This window comes from Oncorhynchus mykiss, chromosome 8, assembly GCF_013265735.2.
Source record: "Oncorhynchus mykiss isolate Arlee chromosome 8, USDA_OmykA_1.1, whole genome shotgun sequence".
NCBI lineage: Eukaryota > Metazoa > Chordata > Actinopteri > Salmoniformes > Salmonidae > Oncorhynchus > Oncorhynchus mykiss.
Window position 1 is genome coordinate 9,525,869 of NC_048572.1, and position 12,070 is coordinate 9,537,938.

Here is a 12,070-nt window from a genome sequence, read left to right on the forward strand (position 1 = left end):
GGGGCAAAGAGACTTTTATTTCAAGTTAAGATCCATCCAATATTTTGCAACAAGACAGCATTTGAGATACAAAATCCTTCATCACACAGATGGAAGACTTGTCTAACTTTAGTGCCACTAAACGCATTGGGCGGAGTGTATTTCCTTGATGTAGTTAAGATTATTGTTTTTTGAGACAAGGGGGGGAGATACTGGTGAGAGGGAGAGATGAGAGAAGAGGTCATAAGGTTCTAGAGTGAACACGTTCACTTCTGGTCGGGCATCAGGTCGTCGAAGGACTGGCCGCCCTCTAGACGCTTCTCCATCTCGACGAGGGTCTTGACGCCGTCGACAACCATCTGCACCAGCTCCACCTCAGAGAAGCCCAGACGATCGGCGTTGGAGATGTCGAAGACGCCGCCTACTGCTGCAGTGTCCACGCCGCCTGAGGAGGAAGAACCGAAATGTACACGTTCAGTACCAAAGACAATGATGGCGGTGGAGAAGACGAGAAGTGCCAGGCCAAACTTGCTCCTGGAGAACCACTGGGCATGCAGGTTTTAGGGCATGAGGAGCAGCTACTTAGCCGAAACACAACTAGGGCTGGAACGTAGCTCCCCAGGAGCGTAGCGAGACTAGACAATACTCTGGGATGCGCTGGACGCTCGCTTTAAGCCAATTCCCCCCCCACCCCCCCTCCAGTCCCTAAACGAGTTGAGGGGGGTGTTATATGTACGTACCTGTGCCACGCTTCTGCAGCCTCAACCTCTTGAGGATCTCACCAAACTTCTCGTGCTTGCTGACGTTGGGCAGCTTGACGTGCACGCCGGCGCGCAGCCCTGTGCCCAGGTTGGAGGGACAGGTGAGCACGTAACCCAGGTGCTCGTTCCACATGAACTCATGACCCTTGTCCTTGAACAGGCTCTCGATCTGTAGGGGTCAGGGCGAAGACTGACTTATGTGGCACCATTGTGTTGAGAAAGCAACTGCAGTGTAGGGGACTTTCTAGTTTGAACTTTTTGGGACAGTTTTAAATTTGGCACTACATTTTAAGTCGACTCCTAAATGGAATGAACACCAAAGTGGTGGTGTGCTATAAACATTTCTTTGGATGTTAGTTGTCGTTCAATGTTTATTAATTGTGTGCCTTTGACTGGATTTTGAAATCTTTGAGTCGCACACACACCTTTGTGAGGCCTGTGCAGAAACGGTGGAACACCTCCTTCATGTTGCCGCCCTTCTGCATAGAGATGACCCGTAGATGGTCTTCCTCGTTCACCCACACCAGGAAGGTCTTGCCATCGTTGTGCCTGTCAACAAAAAAAAAAAAAAAAAGGTTCACCGTCAGTTGGAAGGAGACACTTAACCATTACGATCAGGTTAATTCTCACTGAAGGCACCCTCCAGTTGGTACACTGGTGTAGGGTGAAGTTGTTCATATATTTTTTCCCCACTAATGGTTAAGGAGGAGTGGAGCTGATCAGATCTGTACCTAGGGGAAACTTTACACCAGAGCTTCCTTTAATTCACAACAGAGAACAAACTGAGGAATTTTCCCAAATGGTGATACAGCCTTTTTCAAGTATGGAATGTGGATTGAAATGTTCCAAAATGGGGCCTACTGTGACAACACCATTGAAGCAGTCAGCTAACTACCCTCCATTTTATCTACCACCATGAGAGAAAGGAAGCCATTTTGGACAGGGGGAAAACTACATGGAGAAACCTCTAGGGCTGGAGCGGGGGGGGGGGGGGGGGGGGGGGGGACATACCAGATGCCCCTGCCATCGGGCCAGTCTCGGCCCATCCCGGACGCCAGCAGCAGGGGGGAAACAGGTTTGTCGAACAGGAAGTGGTCATCGATCAGCTGTTGCTGCTCGTCGTCTGTCATGTTCTTCAGGGCGTAATACTGGCCATTGAGGTCCCCATCCAATGATGCTAGACCTGAAAAAAACATGCTAATATCAGTAAAACTACTTTGCCTACATGAAGTAGTCATCCTTGTCACCAACTGAAGCAAACTGCATATTTGTAAGAATTAGACAAATCAAGCGGTCATTTGTGCACATTTGTCAATGATGTAAAACATACAGAATAAGTAAGTCTCAACCGATGCCAGTCAGCAGCAAGCCAGTTAAAGGGGTATAATTTCAATAGGACGATTAAACTGGAGTTCCACTTGGTGCTGCCAGGGGGCAGCTGTGTCACACAAACAAAGTCCTGCAGCGTGACTCAAGGAATTGGAGGAGAGGGGCTCGGTTACGTACTTTCGATGGCCATGTTCTCAATGGCGCGGCGCTCCCCACGACTGCAGTGTGGGGGGAGGCAGAAGCCGCGGACGCTCCTACCAGTTCTCACTCTAGAGCTCAGGACGTAGTTGGGGTCCAGGTCATCCCCACCCTAACAAAACAATGGCAAGAGCCGCATTAGCATGAAAGCTAACAGGTATACATTTGATATTGACTGTATAAACCAGGATTGGGGTACAGGGTGTTTTGAAAATAAATGGGTCATGTGGCCAGTTTGACCAATATGGATTTCGTATACCATTTCATATTGGTTTCCTGAATAGTGCTGACTACAGTCTATGACATGGACACATTGAGGCCTTCCCTTGGAGTTCGTAGGGGCCTATGTGGTGAGTCAAGGTGTGCAAGTGTGGAGACTGAGGCGAAGGTTGAATCCAAACTCACCCCCTTCCCCTCAGCTCTCAAGTTGCACATTCACATGTGCCTCTGCCAAAAGCTGAGAGAGGGAAAATGATCAATGGTGTAGGGGCTAATTAGACCGTCAGATAACCACCGACTGAGCCAGCAAGGCTGCAGAGCGAAGTGCTACCCCGACACAGTTGCAATATGTTTGGAGTTTGTAACAGATGAAAGACCTGCCAAATTAAATATTTAACTGTTCCTGAGGTTTGTTTATATATTGTCAAAATGACAGGAGGGATTTGTACATTTGAATTTCAGGCACGTTTACTATTGAAGCGTGGAACATGAATTGCATCATTCAAGTCACGTGTCCAAGTTAATGGGTTTATTGATCCCCTCGCCACTCTGGAAGTCACCCTCTGAGTTTAGTCAGCAACACATGACAGAGGGCCCTCCGAGCAAGTTGGTAGGGGATGTTTTGGGATTCATCGTGAACGTGTGTGATGACTCAGCGTGGTGTGTATGTGTGTTCTTACCACAAGGTTGTCTGGGTTCAGGTCGGTCTTGTGTTTATCTGAGGGCTTGTATCCACCATGGCGATCTTCGATGACGGGGTCCAGCAGCTCCTTGAACACCTCGTACGTCTCCTCGTCTCCGGCCACACAGCCCACTGTCATGATGAAGGGGTGGCCTGAAATAGAATGGGGGGAAAAAGGGTGAAACTGGGCCTTTGGACACAAAATGACGATGCAAACAGTCGCATCAACCCCAAGTGACGATTTCACTGACAAAAATGCAGTTGCATTGGTTTTGACAGTGTTTATATAAAATGGTCAGTTGTGCTTGCAGTCACATTGTTCTTAGTTCCAAAAATAACTTTAGCCACCCTCCTGTTAGAATAGCAATCTACAGTGAAGCCATTGGGCATTACTACACAGTGGTGATATTCATAATGTTGTACATGTCTAGGGTTATGAAGACCAATAAGGTTGCATAACGGTACTCATCTTCAGCTGTTTAATGCTTAGTTACGCTTTTATCCCCTAGTACAGCATCCAGTGTATCAAATATAAGGCCTACGTCAGGGTTCTTGGCCCACCAGGTTGTCAATAAGCAATTTATAAAAACACTATTTTAATTAACTGCCTTTTTCGTCAGCATGCTAGTCTAGCTAATGCTAAACTTCCGGCAGCAACTCCACACTAGGCGTCTCATTTTCATGGAATTCAATGGGCCGCTTTAGCATCAGCTAGCTTAGCATGCTGACAAAAAAAGGCAGTTTAATTAAAATAGTTTATAAGATGCAGAAACCTTACTGTAAATGGCTTTAGGGAACTTAATATAAATAGTTACCAGGAAAACTGTTGAAGTTATCCCACTATAATCAAGGTCTGAAATTATGTTTGTCTAAATACTATCCATTTGGGCTTCTTGCAGTTAATTGGCAGTGTACTAATTAATTATTTTCAAGCCCCCCCCCCCCCCGTCCAGTCGCAAAAAATATGATCAGCCTGCAGCTGAATGTAATTGGTCCCTGGACTACATGATAATTCAGGGTTTAAAGAGACATGACTCTACAACCTTGGAATCGAGGGGAATAAAATACAAGGGCTCAACCTTGTCTGTTAGGTCACTTGCTCAGCAATGGTTTGATGTAGACAACTAATGGCTTTGACCTTGCTCAGCGAAGGTTGTTGGTGAAGCGGCTGTAATAATTGTTAAAATAAAGTAGGCCTAATGCAGGTATACTTCCATTAGGAAATTAAAAAGGCAATCTGCAGTGGTATATCCACTTTCTGTAACTCTTTCATTATTGAATATAACTTAATGCCTCATGAGCTTAGTTCAACCGACGTACCCAATCAGAAACCAAAATATAAGCTTGTTTTATGTAAACACATACTGTAAAGCTCCAAGATGTTTAAAACAAAAAAAAAATATATATATATATATATATATATATATATATATTTTTTTTTTTAAAGTTTCCCAAAACAGGGACAGGAAAAAACGCTTTATTGTTTCAACTGCTACTACTAGACAGGGCAAAATAATTACGCTTTCCTTTTACAGAACATTGCATTAGTGGCCACAGAACATGCCTTTGGCAACAAGATCACCTTTTCAACAGCAGAGGTTTTTCATAAGGTAAATGATTGACATTGCAGCATCCAAGCCCCGGATGAGTGGGTGGACTATAAATACAGCCCTCCCATTTTCTACTGCACTTCACATCGAAACTGCACGACAGACATCTTGAGACAAAAGTCGATAAAAAAAAAAACACTGCTATTTACCTGGGTTATCAACCCCAGTTTGAATGACATCATCCACTGTAAATCCACTTGGAGTTTCCTTGTCCCGCAAGTTGGAGTACATCTCTGGAGTGAGCACCTTGGCCATGTGGTTGTTATGCTGGCTCAGGTCGGGGTACTCTTGCTCCGCGGAGTAGTTCATCTTCAGCTTGTTGTGGGTGTTACCGAAAGGCATGATTTCTTTGACCTGTGAGCAAGAATGAACAATGTAATGTTAGTGGCCAAAATAGCCTACCCGGAAAATTAAATCACTTAGTTCAACGCTGCAATAGAGAACTTTTTGGGCGACCCGAGTTAGACTTGCTTTTCTCGTTGAAAGCTAGTCTAAACCGTAGCTCTGACCTACGTGCGCTATTTATAGGCTTCCCGTTCTTAGTAAAATATGCAAAAATGAAACCTTTGTACACCCGCTTCAAAAAGGTTTAATGAAAATATATTTCACAGCGGTTGATAGGTGCAATGATGACTTGTTTTGTCAAACTGAAATTAGGTGGACTGAGTTTTAGCAACCAGGTAATTGCAGCGCGATTTCTGCATAGTGTACCTTTAATAGTAAAAACGTTGAAGACTTTATACTGCATGAATTTTAGTTCAGCTAGTAATTTGACATTTTGCAGTAGCTTGGTGGTAGTTGAGCTAAATTAAAATCTTGGTAGTGTTTTCAGTAGTTCTCTTTTTTTGACATGTACTGGTTTCGTTAACTACTGGAACTACACTCTTCCTGGGAAATTAAATGGGTGAAGCAAGCAAGTATTTCCTTTTTCGGCATCACACCTGCTTAATTATCATTTGTTTAATAGGCTAAAATGCAACATTCTATTAACAGAATGTGAACTATTCTTGCAAATTGTAGTCCGACACTTCAGATTTAAATAATGCATTACTTTAAAAAAAAGTAACTTTAGTTAAACTTTTTTATTACGGGTAGCTTTCCACTGTTTGAATAGACGTCCCACTTCATTTCAATTAAATTGGGTTGAACTAATGTGGAAGAGATGTCCAGTGGGTTTAGTGTCGCGTAACTTCTTCCAGTGTGACGTAATTGGTCGTTTGGTAAACTACATTTTCAAAGTAGCTTCCTCAACACTGACGGATTGATGCTCTCGTAAAACACTCGGTGCAAAGAGGTAACAAAAAGCCAACCATTTGCATCCCCTTTCCTCATCATCCGAGATGGTATCCACGCAAACTACCCTCCGTGCCCAGATCTAGCAACTGTTCATTTCCCTAGAATGTCAAATCAACAAATATAATGGATGGATTAAAATGCATGCAGTCAACCATGTTTTAATCCAAATATGTAGACTACAGTGGACCTTGGATGGAAGCCCTCGACCGAATGCGTAATGCGCAGCACCAGATAATAAGACCTTGCAGATAGAAGATGCTGCAAGGTCGTTCGATGTCGACGTAAACTGCTACCGCTAACGGAAAATACAACCCTTGTATACAAGACTGAGGCAATTTTATCCAGGATATCATTTTACAGTTCGATATAAAGATCTTTACTTTTTTTTAAAATATAATTCATGTGAAACCAAATCACTGACGTCTCCAAATGTCAAGGGTGAACGCGCTTTACCGATATGTTGTCTACAATACCCAAGTCTTTGTTCAAACAAAATTATTTTCTTTTTTTTTGCCTTTGTCATCATATTTAAATACATGTATTAAACACAAAGCACATTCGACGCACTATAACAACGGCACACATATGACATTCTTATACATAGCTGTATTTCTACACATCAACAAAAATATCTATCCTACCTTAGGACGTTTTTCTTTGGGAAAGACACAAAATCCCTTTCGACAAGGAACGATCACACCAACGCTTATACTGGTGTCCAGAACTAAGCCGCTTTGCTAGGTTTTATATGCCACAGAGCTCTCTTCTGATTGGTTACTATTTAGAGTCCCATTCATTCTATTGGAGAAGGAATAACGCAATTGCATATAGCGACAGTGCTGCAATTTAACATCCGAAGACCTCTCAGGTCACGTGGTGCTTTCCTTGACAGCTCTCTTGATTGACAGCAGTTGGAGAGACTTGTATGGTAGCAGTGTCTACATAAAACGTATCCGCACTGGAAAGGATATTGATATGCTCCTAGTAAGCCTGAATGTCTCCACACACAGAACAACAAGCACTGCCTTTCTCATGTAGCAATGCCATAAACACTACATGACCAAAAGTATGTGGACACCTGCTTGTCGAACATCTCATTCCAAAATCATGGGCATTAATATGGAGTTGGTCCCCCCTTTGCTGCTATTAACAGTCTCCACTCTTCTGGGAAGGCTTTCCACTAGATGTTGAAACATTGCTGCAGGGACTTGCTTCCATTCAGCCACAAGAGCATTAGTGAGGTCGGGCACTGATGTTGGGCGATTAGGCCTGGCTCGCAGTTGGCATTCCAATTCATCACAAAGGTGTTAGATGGGGTTGAGGACAGGACTCTGTGCAGGCCAATCAAGTTCTTCCACACCGATCTCAAACAATTTCTGTATGGACCTTTGTGCACGGGGCATTGTCATGCTGAAACAAACTGACTTGTTGGAAAGGTGACATCCTATGACAGTGCCACATTGATAGTCACTGAGCTCTTTAGTAAGGCGATTCTATTTCCAATGTTTGTCTATGGAGATTGCACGGCTGTGTGCTCGATTTTATACACCTGTCAGCAATGGGTGTGGCTGTAATAGCAGAATCCACTAATTTGAAGGTGTGTCCACTCACTTGTGTAGTGTTAGGGCAAAAAACAAAACGTGCACCCAGGGCGGGCCCCAGGACACAGTTTGGGAGACCCTGGCCTATAGATACCTAGGAAAAAATGTCAGGCTATTTCAGGGGGGGTGGGGGGGTATTGTTGTTCTTGATGATGATTATGATGATATTTAGTAGGTTATTGATAGATATTAATTATTTTATATTTTCATATTCCAGTTTGTGCTTTTGTGTGGCTCGTTTGAGATTACATTTTTAGCATGCTAGCAAATACCCATGGACTTCCAGTCATTGCGCAAATGCAAGTTAGCAATTGCTCTAGAGCTTGTTAGCAACTTCCTTCAAACTGCACGCAGAGACATAAAAATGGTATCCCCAATTTCATTTGACTCTGGGGAAGTAGACATAGGGCCTCATTGCCAAAATCCCAAAGTCTCCCTCGAACAACGTGTGTGGGTAGGCCTATGATAAAAATGCTCAACTGAGGTAACACATTAGAGTTGATGCTGCACAGTTGCCTTCCCCTGAAGGGAGCATTTCTATGAGGCCTAAATATAACATCGTGTTGATGGCTGCGTGGAGATTTTCATTAAGATGAGTCTCTGAAGTTCTAGCCTACTGGTGTATTGTGCTCTCCATTTATCTGAGACAGCAACAATCCAGAAAGACTCAGCATCACTGAAGTAATTCAACAAGAATCCATAGAGCCCTCTTTATATTCATTATCCTGTTCAATTGTGTTTTTTGTTGTTGTCGTCGTGTTTGAATCTCCCAAATGAGTAGTGATTGTTTTCTGACATCATCGTTGGAGTGCCGTGCCGCCGTTTCTGCTGGCCTTTTGTCCAGCTAAATGGTCAAACAGATGGACTACACATCTGACTGAATGTAGTTTCATAATGGTTAATGAAGTTGCTATCAATCATTCAACTGACTGCAGTACTACAATACTCATGTGACCACACCTGTTTACCTGTCAACTTAGAGGGAAATTTCACCACGGCTCTATTTTACTGTGTATGCCCATTAATATGTTATTAACATATCATATGTGTCAGACAAATTTAGAATATTTTTCACTACACACAAATACGAGAGTTTCGGCATCTCCCGGGTAGAAACGGGCCATCTACATTTGCTGGTCGTAAGCCAAATATCCAGAATTCATAGCGATTTCAGGACGTAGTACCGCCCTGGTGAAGGTCGATCCAGTTGATGGAGAAATATCAAAATGTCTGTGCTTGTAGCCAGCACTTTCAGCCAGAGGATTTTGAAACGGACTTGAAGTCTCAAGTGATGGGGTTGCCAGGTCGTCGAACGTTGAAAAGTGATGCTATTCCATCAATTTTTCCTTTTGCTTCAAAGAGCTAGCTAGCTAACTACATTTGTTTATCTACACCTACATCTAGCTAGCTAGCTTTAATAATACACTGGCTAGACATTCCAAAGCTAATCAATGTAATTAGCCAGCTGCTATCTGGCGATGTGATTTGGAACTTTGCAAGATAACCTTTGCTTCGTTAGGTTACGTTAGTTAACCGTTAGCTAGCTAACTATCTAACACAGATACCATGTGTTCTATTTAGTCTGATACTGACTATGTATTCTATTTAGAGTCTGATACTGACTATGTGTTCTATTTAGAGTCTGATACTGACTATGTGTTCTATTTAGAGTCTGATACTGACTATGTGTTCTATTTAGAGTCTGATACTGACTATGTGTTCTATTTAGAGTCTGATACTGACTATGTGTTCTATTTAGAGTCTGATACTGACTATGTGTTCTATTTAGAGTCTGATACTGACTATGTGTTCTATTTAGAGTCTGATACTGACTATGTGTTCTATTTAGAGTCTGATCCCATCAACATCAAGCTCAGCACCAGGAACTAGTGTATGTCACCATCTAAAATCTACTCAATCTTTCCATGACTCCATGAGGAGCAAATAAATATACTGGAGCTAGGCATATACATGGTCAGTGTTTTGTTGTCATAGTTGGTGTGTTTACAAGTAGGCTACAACTTCTGCTGTAGTTTTCTCTGTATTGTGGAGGCTTAGTTGATTGTTCATGCATGGCTTGAAGTATACATTGGAGAAAGCAGAGGTATTATAGACACTCTTACTGACAGATGTAGCTGCTTCGAGTGCTGTATTGTTGTCTCTACCTTCTAGCCCTTTGTGCTGTTGCTGGTGCCCAATAATGTTTGTACCATGTTTTGTGCTGCTACCATGTTTTGTGCTGCTACCATGTTGTGTTTCTACCATGTTGTTGTCATGTTGTGTTGCTACCATGCTGTGTTGTCATGTGTTGCTGCCTTGCTATGTTGTTGTCTTAGATCTCTCTTTATGTAATGTTGTGGTGTTTCTCTTGTCATGATGTGTGTTTTGTCCTAGATTTTAATTGTAACCCCAGCCCCCATCCCAACAGGAGGCCTTTTGCCTTTTGGTAGGCTGTCATTGTAAATTTGTTCTTAACTGACTTGCCTAGTTAAATAAAGGTTCAATTAAAAATGTAAAAATGAGTAAGGCGGGGACGGTATAGGTGATTGACTGTTGTCTGTTGGGAGTGGGTATTGTGTGTGAAGATTAGTATGCATGATGTATTGACATGAGGCGATGGGTGGATATAGTATCTTGTTTGAGTGTGTATTGATGGAGACAAAGTAGTAAAATGTTGGCTAATCACTGAATTCTGGTCCTTTCCGAATACCCATATTGCGTCCTAAAGAGTAGGCCTTTTGATCATGCAAAAAAATATATAGTTAAATAGCATGCAAAGTTTGGAAAACCGAGCATACTTTAAATGCCCGGATGTCACACTCATTTCAGCTTTGAAAACAGCTGTTCAATTAGGTATGGGGATGTGCTGCCAAAATCAATAAATAGCGGGAAACAACGCAATCGCGCGCATGACGCATTCTCAGTATGCGAAAATATGTTTTATAGTATGTGAATCTTCTCAAATCCAGAGTGGTTTAAATGCCAGGATGTTGTACTCATCTCAGCCCTTCATCTAGTAGAATTAAAATGCACACTTTTCCACAATGCATTGGAAGAGGTGGGCCACGAGTGATAGGCCCTAGTTCTCTGCAAGTAGTCAAACAACAACATGAGGCTACTTAATTGGGAAGATTCCCGAATAGCGAAGCTTCTCAGCTGGTGTTAAAATTATCATGAGTATTGCATGGGAGACTTTCTGTTTTCTCATTGAAAAGTGTTTGTCGTTCTCCTGCCGTTCGTCTGAGCTTTTAAACAAAATACTAAACCATCTTTTGATTTATGAACGTGTCAGCACCTGGGATTCAGGATAGTGCTGCATTATTAATGTCGTGTTGACTCTGGCCTTTTGATTTTAACATATGAATTGTTTTAGTTTTGTAGGCTACCTATTAAATTATTTAATTTACGGATCAAGCCTTAGCCATCATTCCGATCTCGTTCCCAATGATCAGTGCTTTAGTTTGTTATGTTGCTGTCCCGCGTTTCTGAATTTGCGATGCGCCCAACTGGCAATAGCCTTTTGATTTGAACATTTGAAAAAGTTTTAGTGTGTGTACTCGCCTATTTGATTTAATGTATATATGTTACAGCACTTTGGTTTCACTAATAAATATGTTGACATGGAACCAAATGAGCTGTTTCTATCTGAAGGTCCTTTTTATATAAGATCGATGGGCTATATGGGCTACAGTATAGGTTGAATGTGATAGTCTGTCTATAACCAGCCTGAGTAGGCCTATAACTCCATTAGGTTGAATGTCTGCCTATAACCAGCATGAGTAGGCCTGTAACTCCATTAGGTTGAATGTCTGCCTATAACCAGCCTGAGTAGGCCTGTAACTCCATTAGGTTGAATGTGATAGTCTGACTATAACCAGCCTGAGTAGGCCTGTAACTCCATTAGGTTGAATGTGATCGTCTGTCTATAACCAGCCTGAGTAGGCCTGTAACTCCATTAGGTTGAATGCGATAGTCTGCCTATAACCAGCCTGAGTAGGCCTATAACTCCATTAGGTTGAATGTGATAGTCTGCCTATAACCATTCCTATTCTATTCAGTTTAGAGAAATGCATCAAATTGGAAATGAGCTATTAATGGATGCATTTCTGTTGAATTTGGAAAAATCCACCTGCACTCGGCCCCGCCCCACCTACTCAGCCAGTTAGGAGCCACTGCTGCGTTGTGGCATACTGCATACTTTTACTAAGCAGTACATGCTCAATAGTACGTGACGATGAATACAAAGTATGCAGTTTAAGTATGTAGTACGCCAATATAGGTATTTGGACACCGCGACTGTGTCCTGCCGATTAATCCTTCTGCTGCTGCTGAGGACGATGACCTTGACACCAGCTTTAGTAGCACAGAGCCTGTAGACCCATTGGATGAAAGCTT

The 12,070-nt window shown here is 42.5% G+C and overlaps 1 protein-coding gene across 1 annotated transcript; it reads right to left on the reverse strand.

The window, feature by feature from the left end:
• On the reverse strand, window positions 1-6,784 carry LOC100301659 (brain creatine kinase b). The gene is given in 8 exon segments (NM_001160490.1): window positions 1-424; window positions 720-909; window positions 1,166-1,289; window positions 1,752-1,923; window positions 2,247-2,379; window positions 3,167-3,321; window positions 4,928-5,132; window positions 6,716-6,784. Coding segments are annotated over 7 exon segments (1,146 nt in total). The 5' UTR covers window positions 5,121-5,132; window positions 6,716-6,784; the 3' UTR covers window positions 1-245.
• Window positions 6,785-12,070: the final 5,286 nt, after the last annotated feature.